We start from the raw sequence: 19,115 nt of genomic DNA, 5'->3' as shown, positions 1-19,115 counted from the left end.
GTAATCTGACGTGCATCATGTTTTACAGAAAATACTCAGTATATCAGTATTTAACATGCATTACTGCATGATCAGGTGTACCCACTGAGCCTGCCCAACAGTCAATAAAACCACCACCACCTTCCACACAAAAACAAAACTGTAGAAAGGCACAGTACAGAGATGATCATCCATGCTGATATAGTAAACAGTTAGTACAAAGCCAGTGTTCATTTCTTCGTTCACTAGACAGGACCAGATACTAAGAAACTTCTATTGTTCATTGTCTGTACTGTGCTGATCCATTGTTTGCAATATTTATCTACTCCAGTTCAGGGGTTGGGTTTTTTGCTAGTGTTAAGACTTGTCTGTCACTGCCCAAAAAAGATCTCCCTCCATTTGAGTAAAAACTCCAGCCAGTTCATAAAACAAATTATTTGTTTCTCTTGTTTCTGGCACCATTCGTTGTTGCAATACACATCATTAAAATGTTTTTAAGAGCAACATTTTTCATGTTTTTAAACTCCTCCCTTCCATAAAATGGCATGGCAGTAATAATAAAATCACCTAACTACTTTGATTTTATTAGCAGTACTTTACCAATGACTGCAAAACTGTCACAGGGCTGTAACAGTGTTAAGACAGGGCAAAAGGAAGGTTCCCTTGTCAAGAGAGAACCCTCCTGGGTACCACAGAGTATCAATGGACAACCAGAAAAAAATACCATACCTCAGTTGAGCAGTTGCAAATACTTTGTTTAGATTTTCATGAAAATTAGCATCTGTTCCTGTGGTGCATAAAAGCAGTGGTTGATTTTGAAAAGTGTTAAAGTATGCTGTTGAGACTTCACTATCATTATCATTATAAAACTAATGGGTAAGGATGAACTGATTTGCAAAGTCAGGATCAAATGTCACTGCATTCCTAGCAGTCTCACAAGCTTCTCTTTAATTGCTGACTTGTTTTATCTTTGTTAGGAAAAAGTTTTGCTAATGAGCATCTTACAATGACTCACATCTGTTGGTAAAATGAAACTCCAAATCAAATTAATTCAAAGCAAGATTTTACACTAGAAATGCAACTACAGGAGAGCTGAACATTTTGAAAATCGCTTGAATTTGTTCCCCCTCCTTCTCAAGAGCAAGGAAAATGTGTTCTTGCTTGACCTGTCCGTATTTTTAGAAATAAAATGAGAAAGATCTGATCTGGCAGCCTGCACCCCATTTAAATTATGGAATATCACGTTCAGAATTATTTACTAGATGGAATTGAATAGTTATAAATGACATTTCTATTTCAGTTTCATTCTCTTTTTAATTTAAAGAATGTCAGTTACCAGTTCTGGCACTATGCTAGACAAGCAAGGATTTGCAGTATTTTAAAAAACAAATCATATTTATGACAGGATAAGCACAGAGATAAAATGTTTTTTCAAACTGACTTTTTCTGCAACTTAAGCATCTTAGAAGCTGGGTGCAAGCTGTGTTTAAATTACTGATGTACACTCACAACATGAAGAGGTTCATTACAAGTGCAGACAAATGCAAACCATAAAAATTGGCCACGTGTAGGAGGTGAAAAAACATAGCTTAACTTGTGAATGCTAAAATGCTGCTGATAATTTTATGTATGTTTTCTACTCCCCCTGAGCTATGCTTAAATCTTGTATGACAAGGTCTTTAGTGTAGACTTGATGCCTTTCATAGCAATAAAGGTACTATGTGCTACTCTCATCACTGCGTTTCCAGGTTTAATACCCTTGGATAGTGTTCTGCTATGTATTGCCTAGGAAATAGAATTCTCATTGGAAATCATAACAATTAGAAGCAATCTCTAGTTTAAGGTCTAGCATTTCAAAGCTTGCATTTCACATTTTCTAACACGAGGAAACCGTAATGGAGACTCAGTAAGCAAATAGAATTGATTCCATAAACATTATTTCTGTTTGGTTACAAAGTTGTCTCTGAGGGTAACTTGTTGTAACCTAACTTGATTGCTTACTTTTCTTTGTGCATGTAAAAATGGGGATCAATATTTTGCAGTATAAATTAAAGTATTCTTTGTAGTATTTCTACAAAAACTCACATCATCTATTTTTCCTTGGTACTTAACGAACCGTCACAGTTCGTTTTAACAAATGATCCTGGAAGAACAACACTGGGTTAGACCTCCAACAGCAATGTTTTAAAATAAAAATCCCTATAGGCAGCATAAACTTTATGCCTTTCTGTTTGCTGGCTAGACCAGGCCACTGTTCAGAAAGCCTCTGCACAGGAAGAACTGTGAAGTATGCAGTTAAATGATTTCCTGACTCAATGCTAAAATCTCCCTCAGTTATTTATACCCTGTACCAAAAAGAATAATTCTTGTCTTCTGCTGACACTCTTGACCACACAAAAACTATCTTAGAGAACAGTTAACCCTGGTTGTTTCTTGCTGGCTGGTTCTCAAAGCTCTGTAGACATTTTAAAAAAATATACTATGGCTCTGGTATTGATCTCCTGGATCTTTTCATACACTTTTCCCATATTTCAGTCTTTACAATGCTCTTCCAAGCTTTTTAATGATCTGACGATGAATCCTTACCAGCTTTCTCAAGGAATGAGATCAGCTCTCTCTCTCAGCCTCCTCATCTGTCCCATCAGCCATCCCTTACTTGGGATTCCACCCTTTTGACGTGTGCTTTTCCAACAGACAAGAATTTATTCCGAATGTCTTCCTTTTTTGTGAAATACTCTTCAATAAAGGGATACTATTCTTTTTACTGGCACCAGTTTGGCAAAAAAAGTAGAATGAGTGTATCCTATTAGTTTATTGATTTGCACTGGGCTATAGCTTACACCACATTACATTCTCTGAAAGACTAAATGGAGTTTTCGGGGATTCTTTCCCCGAAAATAACTTTCAAATATACCTAAATACAGGCAAGCAAGATTCTTTGCAAACCAAATACTTAAAATACATACTCATTTGATTTAGTTTTATTAAAAATTTTAAAATACTTCCATCGTTAAACACAGTAAATTCAGAAAGGAAATTGCATTGGCAGGAAGCTATGAAAATGGCACATGTTCCAAACAAAAATCAGGGTTCACTTCAAACTCTTTTAATCATGATCATGTCAGGAACGAATGCCCTGAACAGCTGAAAAATTATATAAGGGCTTAAACAAGAATTAATGTGACATGCTGAGAGAAGAAAAATCAGACTAGGAACTGCAATGATTGATATCCAGATTGAGGCTGAATTGTTCAAGATTTCAAATCTATAGTAAGTACAACTGCAATGCTCTTAAACTGATCTCACTATTTAGATTACTCTGTAATGAAAAGTGAAATAATATGAAAATTATTTCCATATGAAAATGCTTTCAGGTGAGATAAAGTTGCATTTTTATGAATTGTACTTTTTTAACCAAATAAGGAGCTAATTATTTTTGATGAGCTTAAGGGAAGGTGTACTCATCTATCCTCAGGCAGGCAAAATGCTTTTACTTAACTTCAGAACATCATCTTTGATAATGGCTCAAAGAAAGAGGTTTCAGCAAGAAATTTGTTGGTTTATGATACATATAACCCTTTAAAAGACCAGGTAAAGCCAAAAAACACTATAAAAAGTGAAACTTTTAATTTTCTCAGAATGCATTAGGAGTACTTAACTATTGTAACTGGAATACACAGGTTGCTGTCCCAGTTTAGAAATGAGAAATACAAAACAGAGCTTAAACTAATGACTCAGCTTTACTGGAGAATTTGATAAATATCAAAAAATATTTCATTCATTGTCTCTTCTAGGTATAAATTAGAAATTTATTTGTGCTTACCTGTTCTCTAGTGTCTAGTACCTAATTCTACAGACTCCTTCCCAATATGCTAGCTAAAATGTTGTACCAAGGATGGGTACCCCAAGGCTAGTGCTACTTTGTCCACATTTTGATAATACCCTTTGTACTCTTGCTAGTTGAATCTTGGGATATTGGACTTTAGACCAGCACATGTCTATGAATAATGTATTTATGAATGACCCCACTAACTTCAGAGGGACAACTTAAATTTTATTTAAGAGGAGAGGACATGAACAGCTAAGGTTTTCTTATTAAGATTTTAAGTACTTGCGTAATTTTTTAGGGAATGATTCGGTTCTTTTTCAGGAAGTTTGCTTGGGCTGAAAAGATCAGATCATTCATCACATTATGGCCCATCTGCACTCTGTTCATGGGGAATATTGCTGGTGCTACTTAAGGGCGGGTGCTTTTGCATATTATCTCCAGTATCTTGTTATAAATTTACCACCGTAGCTACAGTGAGAAACAACATTTTCAGGTGAGCTGAGTTTTGAAACAAAATACTTCAAAATTATAAGCAATTTTTTTCGACTTTCAAAAAAAGTAGAGTAGAAATATTCTTTTTATATGTATTTTGAAGCTTGTATTATTCATATAAGACTAATGCTAAATCAATAAGGAATATAAGCTTGCTCTTACTGTATGTTTTTGAGAATTGCTAAGGTCCAGTTGAGGGTACCAGAGAGATTAATGCATATTTTGCATGATGAGTTGTAGATAAAATCCCCATTATTTAAATATTATGTACCTCATATCCATGGGATAATATTTTTAAGAACTTCTACTATATGAAACAGGCTAATGTAGGAAAATTAAAATTTGCAAGTTCACAGTAGATCTTCTGAGTATCCTACCTCTGGAAGTTTGTGGAAACTAATATTGCAATGATTTCCTTGTGCTGCTCTAAGGACTGTACTGACATGTGAGATTCATGCTCTCCCCCATCTGTCACAACCCAAAGCACAGATCAGGTAAACCATGTCATTTCTGCAGATACTTAGAAAAGGTTGGCAGAAATTTTTAGAAAGTTATTCCCTCCACCCTGTATATTTAGGTGAGTCATTTGTTCCCTCTGAATTCACTTTCCTCAGGGCAGCCAAGTGCCTAAGTATTTCTGGCACTGATGGAAATTATCATCTGCTGTATCAATTTTTTCCCATGTGGGAAGTACATTTACTCTCCGAAGAGGAACTGAAACAAAATTGTCACCATTTTGACTAGTGGCAACACAGAACAAACAGGAAACACTTCAAGGGAAATATTTACAAAAATAGCATACACAGAAGACATAAGAAGCCTTATGAATTCATATTATGAATGAATACTTAAAAGCAATAATCTATTTCTTGCCAACATTCGTGAGCAGGAAAGGAGTAAAAATTAATTGGATTAGGAAACATGTAATTTTTCATTAAACTGCACTTAATGCAGGTAATTGTGCATGGGAACTGTAATTATGGGCCATGTATGTATTTTATATGCAGGATCTATGTCCAGTAGGATAGGTAGCAATGACTATTAGTGAAATTTTCACACAAATTAATGGTTGAAACAACACTGACTTATGCTGAAGGTCTAAAGCACACACTACTCCCTGCCTCCACTGGTTATTTCAGCATCATTTACTGTCCCACTCACCTACCGTACAGCAATGTTGTCACAGGGCTGTTGGATTAGAAACCGGGTGTTTCACATCTCTCAGTTGCATACTCTTGCTGAACATACTGGATAAAGTTACATTTTTCATTTAAGGAAGAAAAAAAAACAAACAAAACCAAGAATCTTGATGCCTTAGCTGCTCATGGCAAGTGAAGAATTCCCATTTACAGACATAAAATATAGGAATACAATTAGACAAAGCATGAAGTTACCACAAGTGTAATTTTTGTCTCCTTTTTTGTAGATCTCTCAATAGAAAAAGCAGCCCATATCAAGAGTTTAATTTTCAGTGCCCTTTGTTTTCCAAGTATGCACTCTGACAGTCGTGTCATGCCAATGAAGATCACCGTGGTGTCACAGCCGAGCCCCTCCTGCATTCAGAGCTGCGTGTCTGCTGTGCATAGGCATTACTCAACATGGCTAATTCTGTGCAAAGGAAAAGCTGCTGTGCCTACTGCTTGTCCGAAACCAGGACAGGATCAATCCAACAGGGAAACTCTTTCAATTCCAACACACAACTTCATATCCCACTTTTTGCAAAATGAAAATCTGTGTTCAGGTTTTGGCAGTCTGACTCAAGACCATGCTTCTGAAATCACAGACTTTAATGGAAACATAAAGTTGATACACAAAACAACATCTGAAAACAGATCTGAAACATCTAAATTGGACTGTGACAGGAGCAAGCTTTGGTAGAATTGGATTATTTAGAATAACCATCACAACGCTAACAACGAGTCACTCAGGATTTCCATCCCAACATTTGTAGCAAATGAAAGGTTACCCTTAACCATGGTAGATTACAAATAAAGACAAAAGTAGTGATGTCTTCCACATAGAACATGACTCACAGTCTGATTGTTCTCCCAAGTATCAAGTAACTTTTGTAAGGACATTTTTATATTCCACCTTAACAAATTCCAGTGACATTTGCCTTGGGTAGTTTCAATATCAGAGTTTTAGACCAATTTTGCCATGCAACTGTTTTTTATTTGTTACTTTCAAGGTAATAGGTTTATTTGGAATTATGTTATGGTAGTGTCCTGTGCATGGCACTATATGCAATTTGGAGCTGAGAGGAGGTCTCCAACCCACTTAACAAGACTGCAAACAGAATTTCTATATTTGAGTATCTGCAAAAGATGTGCTGAGGCAGAGGACATCCTGTGGCAGAGCTGCAGGAGGGTTGAGAAGGCTACATAACTTCAGGCTGTGAAGGAGTTGGATGGCTGGTTCTAAGGGCAGCCTGCAATAAACCCACAGCCAAAGAGGCAAAAACTCCCCCACCATGCACACACAGAAGGGAGGAGGGGTGTCAGTAAGGCAGAAGAACGGACACTTGAAATGACAAGGACCTGCTGGAGGAAGAGACTTCCCTGAAGCATGGGGTGACCCTGCAGACCCACTTCAGCACTCTGCAGGCTGGAGAGGGAGGACCCATCACATCAGGAGTGAGGCTGGAGCTGAGTCAGGCAGCCCCATCTGCTCCCTGTGTACCAACCAGCACAACTGGCAAAGGTGACAGGTGAGAGTAGCAGGGGACTCTCCTCTGAGCAGCACGGAGAGACACTCATCAACCTGACTGATTACCAGAGAGCTGCAGCTGGGATGTCACCCAGAGCCTCGTACAGTCTCCTGACCATTATCTGCTGCTGTTGTTTCACATGCACACCAGGCATACAGCCAGGAGTGCTCTGAGGAGGACCAAGGACATTACAGATCCCCGGGAGTGGCACTGAGGGACTCAAGTGCTGGCAGCTTTTTCATCAGTCCTCCCTGTCAAAGGCAAGGGCTTTGAAAGGGCCAGGTGAATCTGGCCAATCAGCAAATGGTTAGGGGTCTAGTGCCACAGCCAGGGCTCTGGCTGCTCCTGGGGACTCATGTTGAAACCTCCTGGGCTGGTGGAGTCTGATGGGGGCCCACCTGCCAGGAACGGCCAGAGCATCAGTGGTCACAGGCTTGCCAAGCTGGTGAAGAAGGCTTACATTGAAGCTGATTACATTGAGGGAATCCTCAATCCATTCCACTCCTACTCGTTTGATGCCAGCATCAGCAAGGGATGCCCAGAGCCTGAAGAGGGACTGCAAATCAGCAAGAGAGAAGCTGAAGTGCTGTGCAAGGGAACTCCAGCCATTCGTGCCAGTAAGTCTGCTCCATCAGAGCCCCAACTTAAATGCCTTTATGCAAATGCACGTAGCATGGGGGGATAAACAAGAGCAGCAGGAGACTGTGCACACCTGCAGGGCTGTGAGCTTACTGGCATCAGGTATGTGGTAGGATGGCTCCTATGACTGGAGTGTTGGAGTGGAAGGATACAGGCCCTTTAGGAAGGACAGGCAGGGAACAGGAGAGAGGGGTGTTGCCCCCTATGTCCATGACCACATGGGGTGTTTGGAGCTGTACTGGGGTTCGATGAGTTTATGGATGAGGATTAAAGAGAGGGCAAGGACAAGTGACATTATAATGGGAGTCTAAGGCCACCCAAGCAGGAGATGACAGCCAAGCAGATGAGACCCTCTACAGACAGAGGCGCTGCCTCATGAGGAAGCCCTGGTCCTCATGAGGGACTTCAACTACCTCAATATCCACTGGAGGGACAACACAGCAGGGCATGAGATCCTTGGAATACATGGATAACTTACTTCTCCAAGTGACAGAGGAGTAAATGAGGAGAGTTGCTATGCTGGACCTTGTTCTTTCCAATAAGGAGAGGCTGGTGGGCAATGTGAATCTCAAGGGCAGCCTTGGCTGCAGTGACCATGAAATGGTGGACTTCAATATCCTCAGGCCAGCAAGGTGGCACACCACAAGCTCACTGACCTGGACATCAGGAAGGCACACCTTGGCCTCTTCAGGGATCTTCTGGGTAGAGTACCATGGGATAAAGCCCTGAAAGGAAGAGTGACCCAAGAAAGCTGGTTAATATTCAAGGATCACCTCTTGCAAGGTCAGGACCAATGCAACAAAGAGGAAGTCAGGCAAAAATGTCAGGAGACCTGCATGGATGAACAAGGAACTCCTGGACAAACTCAAACACAAAAAGGAAACCTATGCTTCCCCCACAGAAAAAGGGTGAAAGCAAGGACAGATAGCCCAAGAGGAATACAGAGCAATTGTCCAAGCAGCCAGGGATCAGGTCAGGAAGCTAAAGCCCTGATAGAATTCTATCTGGCCAGGGACATCAAGGGCAACAAAAAAAGGCTTCTACGGGTACATCAGTGAAAATGTGAGCCCTCTCCAGAATGAAATGAGAGACTTGGTTACCTGGGACATGGAGAAGGCTGAGGTACTCAATGTCATTGAGTACATTTTTGCCTCGGTCTTCACCAGCCAGTTGATCAGCCACTGAGGCCCAAGTGCCCAAGGCACGAGCCCCTTTGCTGAGGTGGCAAAGGCAGGGACTGTGAGAATAAAGAACCACCCACCATAGGGAAAGATCAGCTTCCGAACCAGCTAAGGAACCCGAGGGTCCACAAGTCCATGGAACCTGATGACAAAATATGGAAAATAAGGTGATTGGTGACAGCCCACATGGCATCACTAAGGGCAAACCCTAAAAAACATCCTTCTATGACAGAATTACAGTGTCGGTAGGTAAGAGAAGAGCGATTGATGCCATCTACCTGGACTTGTGCAGAGCATATCTGCATATCTAAGATGTGTCTTACATATCTTAGATCCTTGTCTTGAAACTGGAGAGGCATGGATTTGATGGATGGACCATGTGGTGGATAAGGAATTGGCTGGATGGTCACACTCAGAGTTGCTGTCAACAGTTCAATGTCCAAGTGGAAACCAGTGATTGAGTGCTGTTCCACAGGGATCAGTATTGGGACTGGCACTGTTTGACACCCTAGTCGGTGACATCGACAGCAGATCGAGGGCACCCTCAGCAAGTTTTTCAATGACACCAAGCTGTGTGGTGCAGCTGACACAATGGAGAGAAGGGATGCCATCCACAGGGACCTTGAAAGGCTTGAGAGTGGGCCCACAGCAAGTTCAACAAGGCAAGACAAGGTCCTGCACCTGGGTCATGGCAATCCCAAGCACGAAGACAGGATGGCTGGAGAACGGACTGAGAGCAGCCCTGGGGAAAAGGACTTGGGGGTGTTGATTGATGAGATGCTCAGTATGACCACGGAATATATTTTTACAGCCCAACAAGCTAACTGTATCCCAGGCTACATCAAAAGCAGTGTGGGGAGCAGGTCAAGGATGGCTTTCTCCTCCTCTACTCTCTTCTTTTGAGACCCAACCTGGAGTGCTGCATCAGCTCTGGCATCCCCGGCATAAGGACTTCATGGACCTGTTGGAGCGGGTCCAGACAAGGGTCACAAAGACTGTCAGAGGGGTAAGAGAGTGTTGGCTGTTCAGCCTGGAGAAGAGAAGGCTCTGGGGAGACCTTGGAGCAGCCTTTCAGTACCTAAAGGGAGCCACAGGAAAGCTTGACAGGGAGTTTTTTATCGGGGCATGTAACATTAGGATAGGGAAATGGCTTTAAACTGCAAGAAGGCAGGTTTAGGTTAGATATTAAAAAGAAGTTCTTTACTGTGAAGGTTATGAGGTACGGGAACAGGCTGCCCAGAGAAGTTGTGGATGCCACATCCCTGGCAGTGTTAAAGTCCAGGTTGGATGGGAATTTGAGCAACCTGGTTTAGTGGAAGGTGTTCCTCCCCACAGCAGAGGAGTGGGCAGCGAAGCAGGGAGTTGGAGCTAGATGACCTCCAAGTTCCTTTCCAACACAAACCATTCTATGATGTTACTATTCTACTCTATTCTATGAATTCAGTCTAAAAATCCTGTATAGCCTATTTTTAACTCATAAAAGAAACTATGATTGTATAAGACTCTATGTTTTAACATTACTAATATGGAAAGTAATGGAAAGTAAATGTGTTAGATGAACATTCTTGATTGCCATCAGTCTATACAGCTTATCTTGTATCAAATTTATCTCCATTGTGCTAAAGGTAAGAGAAGTTAAGACTAATAAAACAAATTCTCTTCTCATTAAGACAAGACAATACATTTTACAAGACTTCAAATGTTGAATCTCAAGTCCTCTATTGAGTTACTAAATGTTTGCTTCCAAACCAAGATATTGGCTTTGTTAGTGCCAACGTCATTCTAACACTTGTCATCTGATAGCAAGTTCAGTCATCTGGGAGCCTGTTGCCCTCCTCCCTTCTATATATTGTTTGTGCTTCCTGCTTAGATCGAGTGGTTGTATGCTAACAGCCACTATAAAAGTAGCAGTTCAAGTACGTTTTACCATCCCAGAACGCTGTAACACAGGATGGTTAGTCTAAAAACCACTGAGGATGAAGTGCAAGGCCATTTGCACTAAGAAGTTGCCAAATGGAACCATATGCAAACTGGCAACTTAGAAAGAAGTACCAGAACTACAACTCTTATCCAGCTTGATATGTTTTCTGAAAGGGGAGAGTATCAATTATAGTCTTCAGCATAAATAACACACTTGAAAAACTACCAATAAAGGGATTTGCCAATTTGAAAGTTCGTTGTTGATTGTACAAAGAACACGTCAATGGACTTCCCACTCTTTGCCTCCTTGCTTTCCTCAGGAGTCCATTACCTTTCACAAAGAAACTTTTAGCTATCAAACTTGTCCATAAATTTTGCCGCTGAGTGTGAAACCATCCAGTTAGCATATACACTATCATTTGCATATCTTGAAAACACAGAGTTAGTGCCATCGAATCTTGTGAGTGGAACGGGGCTCTCCTCAGGCCAGTTCGGGTATGACATGCCTAAAAATGAAAACAGATAATTTTTTCTGCACTGAAGAACCATAACTTCATGTGCAGACAGTAAGGCCCTTGGCAAAACTCCCTTCAATACTTTAAGCCAGTCCACTGGATTTTGTCCCAAATCAATTCATGTAAATGATGTTTTGAAATCCCTGAAGCAGAAATTCAGATGCAGGCAAATAACCTGGATAAATTAAAGTGCTTACTCAATAAAAATTGTGTGCATGCATGCACATGTGCATAATAAAAAGCTAAGAATTATTCTTCTCATAAGCCTCCAACTTTCCATAATTTTATATTTTAACAATCATGTAGCAATATATTGCTTTGCAAGAGAAAGTTCTTGCTGTACAGGAAATGCTCCAAGAATTAATAAACCTATTTGGGACAGGATCCAAAGTCCATTTCAATGACAGACTACTTCCATATACTTAAATGGATGCTTTTTCTTTGGCTTCGGTGAGGTTCTGGGGACATTTTCACATCCCCACCAGGGATCCACTGCTTAATTTCAGGAAATCCCAGGAGCGCAACTGAGTAAAGTCCAACAAAGTGCTGAGCACTCCAGTCTTGATTCAGCATTTAAAGTTGCATTTCAGGCCTGTAATTATTTGCATTGAGTGCAGTAACTGTTTCTGTGTTTAGGCACAAGTGATAACCAAAATAGATGCAGAGTGCTTAGTACCATGTTGATTCAGCTGTGCAAGCACAGAACCATAGCAGGGTTGAGATTTTCAAAAACAGAAATCTGATTCTGTTGCTTATTAAGCATTCAGCATCTGCCATCAACCTTGTGGCAACTTTTTTCTGCTACTTCACTAAGTGCCCCAAAATCAACATGAGAAAACCTAATGAAGAAAATAATAGCTAAAGTACAGATCAAAAATAGACCCAAAGCCATGTATTAATGGCAACTTTTAAACTAAAAGATCCAACTTTTCAAAAGTCATACTGCTTGAAGAATGAAAAAAGTATCTGTGATGTTAGTATCTAAAACCGTGTAGAATATTTAATCAGAAGACAAAATATAGGAGTTTTGGCAAGAACCATTTTTACTGTCCATCTCACCATCACAATATGAAAGCGTATGTTCTTTTTAAAAACACTTGCTACATCATTGAGTCGAGGTTTAGTACTAACATGTTCATAACAAATCAAAGGACGTGAAAACAGCTGATATTTTCAAAATGCCCATTGTTAATTAAGTTTTCAAAGGATTTTACATGTCAGTTTAGTCTGTATATAATATTTATATACAGTACTTCTAGTTTCTGTATATAATAATCTGTTTTCATACTATGATACATTAAATACATTTCAGCTTATAGATCCAAAATGTACTAATAGCAGCTGAAATTTAGACATCCTTCTGAATAAATGAAAAATGTTGCAGATGAGTCTTATCACTGAGTTATGGCAAAAAACAGTATAAAAAAAAGTATATTGCTTAAATTAGAGGTGCAGAATCTAACATATTTGAAATGTTGTAGCCTCCCCCAACAGGATAGTTGAATTAGATACTCATTAGTATTTTATATTTCCCCTGAGAATACTTCCCTGATCTTTTTTTGCTTTTACTGTATGATATCTAGTCAGTTTACTTATTTTCACATCCTTTTAAAATGTTTATTTTAGACACAGCTGCAAAATGACTAAAGGATGATCCTGATGCAAACTTTGACATTTACCAAAAGAAAAAACAAACAAACAAACAAAAAAAAAACAACCCAAAAAAAGCTTCCAAGCAAATTTTGATTGGCTTCATTCAGACAAGAAACACTGTAATGGGGTTACAGAGTCTGAGAACAGTGCAGAAGAAAAATCAACTTTTTTTGTGTGTTGCTAGAATCTAGTAAATGCATGTGAAATTCTACCATAGAGTTTGTTTTCAATCCATGTGGAAGGGAGGGTTCGAGGGAGGGGAGCATTATTACAGTCCACGAGAGGTGTCTCCTCTTCTGAGAGCCCATCATCGTACAGTAAGGAATCGGAGGGCGTGGAAGCTGCAAGGTCTAAGTAGTCCTGAGAAATGAATACACAAAAAGCTGCATTAATGCACGTGACAGTGTTGCTGTTTGGGTAAAAACCATGAATGTGCACCTGCTTTCTTTACAGCAAGGAACTACATACCAACTGCATTAACCTTTCTCTAGAACCCCTGGCACCTGAGGAGGCTCTGCTTTCCAGCAGCCACAGCAGCTCTGGAAGCATCTGATTTGCCTCAACACTGCCCCTGCTAGAGACATATGAATACTTCCCCTACTTAATTCTGCACATCAGCAAAACACTCAACAAACTGAAAAGCTGTCCTAACTGCTTTGTTTGTCCTTCAGTTGCTGGTACACCTGATCCATATGTATGCCTGAAACATATATATGGAGATACACATGCATGCTTAAAGGACAAGGTACTCAGATCTCATAATCATTTTACAAAAGCTATTACATAACAATGCATAAAATAACTATGTAAATATTGCCAAATAAAGCTTTGGTTGCTGTTATAAAACTAAATATTTAGGTCACCAATAAGAATTCATTCCTTTTTATTTGTGTTGCTGAATTGCTTTGATGCAAAAAAAAAAAAAAAAAGAATGTGAAGCATTTTCAACTAATTTAAAATTCATGAAATACCACTGGCTCTCTAACATTATTTATTCAAGACTGAAATTTAGGAGTAACTTTTCATAATAGTTTTAAAATTATTACTATTATTTAAAGAAAATAGACAAGTTAAGAATAATTCATCCACATTTTGAGTTGAAGTCGCCAAGGCTATTAGAAGAGGTAATACTGCTTTCCAAAAGCTGCATGCATGCAGAAGGAACTAGATATGTAAATGCTTCAAGATTTGATGAAGAATAAGTTACTTTGCTTTAAAATAAAATTAAAAAGTAATTATTTCTGTACATTCAAGCTCAGAAGACCACAAAAACTTTCAAATTCCATGCTTTCCACACTTACCCTACTCTTCACCATCATTTTCTCTAGTTCCTTGCTGATCTCAGTAAATGTTGGTCTTTTATCAGCTTCTTGCTTCCAACAGCGCAACATGAGGCTGTACCTGGGACCCATCACAGGGTGAAACAAACCCAAACTGTTAGAAACGGGTCATGCTGCTGCTCTAATGATTTACAGCACTGAACTTAACTGTGGCATGAAGGCCATCCACAAGTACATCAATCTTTGTTGTGAGTACTGTTAAATGTTCCCTGGAATTAACAACTGACACTCACAACAATGGGCTTTTATTTTCAAGGGTCTCCATGAGTTTAAATGATGATGCACTTGGCTGTCCTTGAAGGACTGTAGTCTCAGGTTTCACTTTCTCAAGGGACCACCTCAAATGTAGGGCAGCATGCCAGATTGCTAGTTCACTTTGTATATGACACTGAAGAAATTTGTGTATCAAATTGAAAAACTCTGCTGTTATACCAAAAAGCAGAATTTTGGTTTTCATTTGTTCCAATTCTTAAGTTTCTGTAAACTTTTCTTCAAAGCAAAGCCTATTTGTAGAAACTAATGTTCTTTTGATTACTTCTATTATTGTTCTTTTGATTAAACATATTTGTTCTCTCTTTAACTGCCTTCTACAGCATAGCATGTGGAAAGCAAAGGGATCAGAATTAAAGTTTTATAGTTGAGTGACTATCAGATGGACACTGGAAAGTTCTGGAAGCGTAATTCTCCAACCTGTGCCATTCATGTCATTTTTCTAGCTCAGCTGTTCTCAGGACTGAGTGATCTGTCCACATAAGTGCTCTAATGGTGCAAACAGTGGGCTATGAGAACTGTAGGAAGCTATTGAAAAGCACTGCATTTTATGCCTTCATCCACGATCCCTCTCATACTTGACTGCGTATAGGAGAGTGCAATTTGAGAAAAATGGTCCTTAAAGTGGGCTTTCACAAGCTGTCAGAAAAATTTCTGAGTAAAACAGAAGAAAATCTGAAAAAAGTCAGAAAACCATGATTTAGCTGCAATTTAAAAAAATCCCAGAAACTCAGATGTGGTCAGCTTGCCTAAACTAGTAATTATCAATGACATAACATGTCTGTGGAATGAATATTCCTCACTGAGATGAAACAAATAAAGAATTAGTATTATCATTTCTTAGACTATATTTGCCAATCATTCTTGTAAGCTTCTACACTGCCTTAAATTTGGAAATACTTAATGTTTTTCTCTGTATGTTAAAAGAATTATTAATTACTTTGAAATTTTTTTTCTCAGCCCAAATGTGGTCAAAGCATCCTTCCAACTGAAAATCAGTGAAAAGAGTGGTCACAACGATTAAAGCTTGGAAACTTTCAAAAAACTGCAACCACAATCAAATTTGCAGGCTGAACATAAAATCATGCCTCATCTCCAAATGCCATGGAAGATCACAGAAAAAAAGGTATTTCACATTGAATGTCTTTTAATAAATCAGCCAACAAATTATGAGCTGTCTCCAAAGCCATGGGCTTATCAAGTCACAGAACATTTTTATCTTCAAGGGTGTAGATTTCTGGGCCAAGGTACCATTTTTCCACTGGAATGCCATGACAACTAATAGACAATGACTGTGGATGGAATATCTGTTTCATTTGCAGAAAGTACTATGACATTTTCTTGAATATTTCAGCTACCACTGTGTTTTATGGAAGTTTCCTCCTTCCCTCACCCTCAGAAGTTTTGAATGTACAAACTCTTTTAATTGTTTGGCAAGCATGTTATTCAATACACTACAAATGGTTTGGATATAGCTGTAGGCATTCTGTGGGCAATTTTTTCCCCTCACTTTACTGTTCACTAATTTCATCACATTCTTTAAAGCTCGACATATTTTGACTATATCTCTAAGAAATACAGAATAGTATTTATGAGGTATTTATTTAATTTTTTTCAAGTATATTTATTAATGTTTTCTGAATCTAATCAGATCAAGAGTTACTTACATTTCTTCACTGCAGTTTTCTGGTCTCTCCATTCTATAGCCTGTTTTTAGGAGGTTAAAGAGTCTTTCAGGAGCAATACCTGGGTAAGGATTGCCTCCTAAAGTAACAATCTCCCATAGCAGAACTCCAAATGACCATCTGAAAAAGAGAAAATGAGCTTTTATATAGTGGTAGGTTTCACAAGCTTAGTGTGGCATTTACACAACAAACCTCTTCCTAGTATTTTCAGAAAACAACAAAATTCAAGGCACCTCACGCCAGAGCAGTTGTTCAGATGCAAGCAGAGCCATCCTTGTTCCCAAATACTGTTCATTGAAAATGTTAGCAACCAAGACAGTAGAGAGAACAGATACCCCTGTTTTATCCATTGACAAAAGCTAATTATACCCTGGAAGATCCATCTTCTCTAGACAGCAGAAAGAGGAAGTCTTTCCTCTGGTGGCCCAGCCCAAAGACTTGTTCCTCTGCTTCACACAGTTCCTGCATCAGTCTAACCTCCCTAATTAGCTCTTGTATTCAGAGTAACTCAAATTAAATTTACAAATTGGTTTGCTGTCTTGACTATGAGACAACACAAGGTGTTTATTTCAATCATAAGTAACACCTTTGACTTCAGCTGGTCTGTTAGGCCACTTCAGTAATTCAGGACTTAATTTTCTTCTTAGAGTTGATGAAAGAAGAGGAAAGAATTTCCTCTGGAAATACCAAATGCCTAAAATGAATTCTGACACAGAACACAAGAAAGCATTTTCTGAAATGAACAGAAGAAATAGTGAATTTCTGTTGAGCGCAAACAAAAAGACCTTGCACAATGGGTGAGAAATATTTAGATAAATTAGTCCATTTCTGGAGAGCAAGCCAGGAGAAATGAGGCAAAAATGTTTTTCTTTTCTTAGTGAAAGGCTTTTTGAGACACAAAGAAGCTACAAATGACTCTGAATCTGCTCAACTGACAAAATCTGGATGTTCAAAAGGAAGGAAACCAGCCAACACTGGGGCTACTCAATGGAATGCATCTGGAAGCAAAATTGCATACAATTTATGAAAATGCTAGCTTTGGGCAATTTCTCTGTAAACTCCATTTTAAAGAAAACTTTAGGAAGTGGGAAACTTTGGCAAAGTAGGAACTTTGCCAAACCAAACAGCCATGTCTAATTCCCTATGAAAATTCCATCTCAAAATGTTAGCCAAATACCTCACCTCCTCTCTGACTCTCTTCCACCTGCGCTTCTCACGTTTTAAAGAACAAAAGTAACCCCAAAGGTACAGCAATAAAACTTCCCAAATTGTCAGAGAAGTCAAAGTGACTCTCACATGGTCCCAAGTGGTATGCTGCCATTCCTCTGCCTAATGCCATTCACTGAATTAATTTTTAATCATTCTGCACATTCTTGAAAGCTTATGAATATTTATAGCATTTTCATATACTTTATTAATATTTCTCCTCATACCCTTTTTGAAGCCAATTATGCTCTGCCATCAGGTTATAATTCTGTCCATGATTAATTCAAATAAACTTTGGAGCATGGCAGTTTTATTTCTAAAATCCACTTCTGCTTAGGAGGAATTTTACAGAATATGGAAGGGGGGATCAGATGAACAATTTCTTAACTGAAGTTGTTCAGTAAGTGAACATATTAGAATAGAATGTTGTAGAATGCTGCAGTACTTTCAGACTGGTATACAAATTAAGTACTATGGGAGAAGAAATGAAAGATGAAGAATTTCCCACTGCGTTATGTTTATTGTTGAATAAAAATATGATCACGAAAAGCCAGGAAAGAAAAGTATGTGAAGAAGAAGATAGTAGGTTAGCTTTCCATTGATGTCATCAACCTCTGAAGCAAAAATGGGGTTTTTATAAATGCTGGCAAGTGTGGTACTGTTATTAAGCTCTGCTGACCACTAACTATACAGAACATCTTGAGCAGGAAGAGGGTGGAAAACGGAAACAGAATATCAGAAAAAAGGACATATTGGAACAGTTGTAGAGTAATATGTTCACCTAAAATATAACTGCATCACCACAAACAACAAAGAATATCCATAAAATAATATTTTCAGTGAGTGCTATTATCTAAAACATCAATCAGTGTAGCAAAAGGAGTACTTCACTGATCAGTATGCTGCTCTGAAATGCCATCATGGAACCTGGTGCTGGAGAGGATTTTTTCCTTTTCTTACTTCAACAGATAAAAGTAAAGGAGAATACTTTGGAAATTCATTTTGTAAGGAATTTCCAAGGCGTGCAAAATACTTTATTTCACTAAAACTGCTCTGATCTGCAGAGAGAAGAGTAAAAAGTGAACGGTAATAATTTTAGAAGCACAAATCTAAAGGTGCATATTTTGACATCCTGCTATCAAAAGTGTTTTTCCCCTCAAAGTGCAATGCAACCCAAATTGGCATTTCACTCCATTTGAGTGTAACAAAAAACATTACTTTGGTCAGATGCTCTCTTTCAAGGCAAACTTAGAAGGTATCAAGATGCTACCTAGCATAAAATCAGGCCTATGTACTGCTGCTTTTACAGTCCTTTAGAGGTTTTTCTCCTAAATAAATAATTGTTAGCTTTTGAGTCTGCCTGGTGACTAGTCACAAACATCGTTCACCCCAGAGAGAAAGAAATTAAAAGCATCTGATCCTGAATTAAAAATGTCTACAAACACTTTTCTGCCTGGCCCCATGCTTATCAGACATGGGGATAATTTAGCTGTGGTTGTTTTGCCTCCACTTCATCACAGGTGGAGATTCCAGCATATCCATCTTAAGGGCCTCTGTTTCCCTAATCATGAAAATAAGGTTTTATCTTGGCACTGAAACTTGACTGAGCTGACTGGAGTTCTGTCATTGATTTCAACAGGAGAGAGGTCAGGCATTAAATTCCCTTTCCTTCCTTCCACTCCATCCCTCACCTGCAAGT

At 38.9% G+C, this 19,115-nt stretch overlaps 1 protein-coding gene across 2 annotated transcripts in view; it reads right to left on the bottom strand.

Annotated features, from left to right (window-relative positions):
* Positions 1–7,885: 7,885 nt before the first annotated feature.
* The window catches only part of RET (ret proto-oncogene), a 76,110-nt gene continuing 64,880 nt past the window's right edge, over positions 7,886–19,115 (bottom strand). Inside the window, exons 17-20 of one of the 2 annotated variants that reach the window (XM_053984013.1) lie at positions 16,193–16,330; positions 14,217–14,316; positions 13,128–13,275; positions 7,886–11,253 (exon numbers count right to left, since the gene is read on the bottom strand). In XM_053984013.1, coding sequence (XP_053839988.1) covers positions 11,096–11,253; positions 13,128–13,275; positions 14,217–14,316; positions 16,193–16,330 — 544 coding nt within the window. In that variant the 3' untranslated portion in view covers positions 7,886–11,095. Of the gene's footprint in view, positions 11,254–12,281; positions 13,276–14,216; positions 14,317–16,192; positions 16,331–19,115 lie in introns of those variants that run through there. The other variant, XM_053984011.1, reaches the window with a different exon arrangement.

The sequence above is a fragment of the Vidua macroura genome, chromosome 8 (assembly GCF_024509145.1).
Source record: "Vidua macroura isolate BioBank_ID:100142 chromosome 8, ASM2450914v1, whole genome shotgun sequence".
NCBI lineage: Eukaryota > Metazoa > Chordata > Aves > Passeriformes > Viduidae > Vidua > Vidua macroura.
Note: the sequence above shows the minus strand (reverse complement) of the source record. Positions and strands in the feature narration are given on the sequence as shown.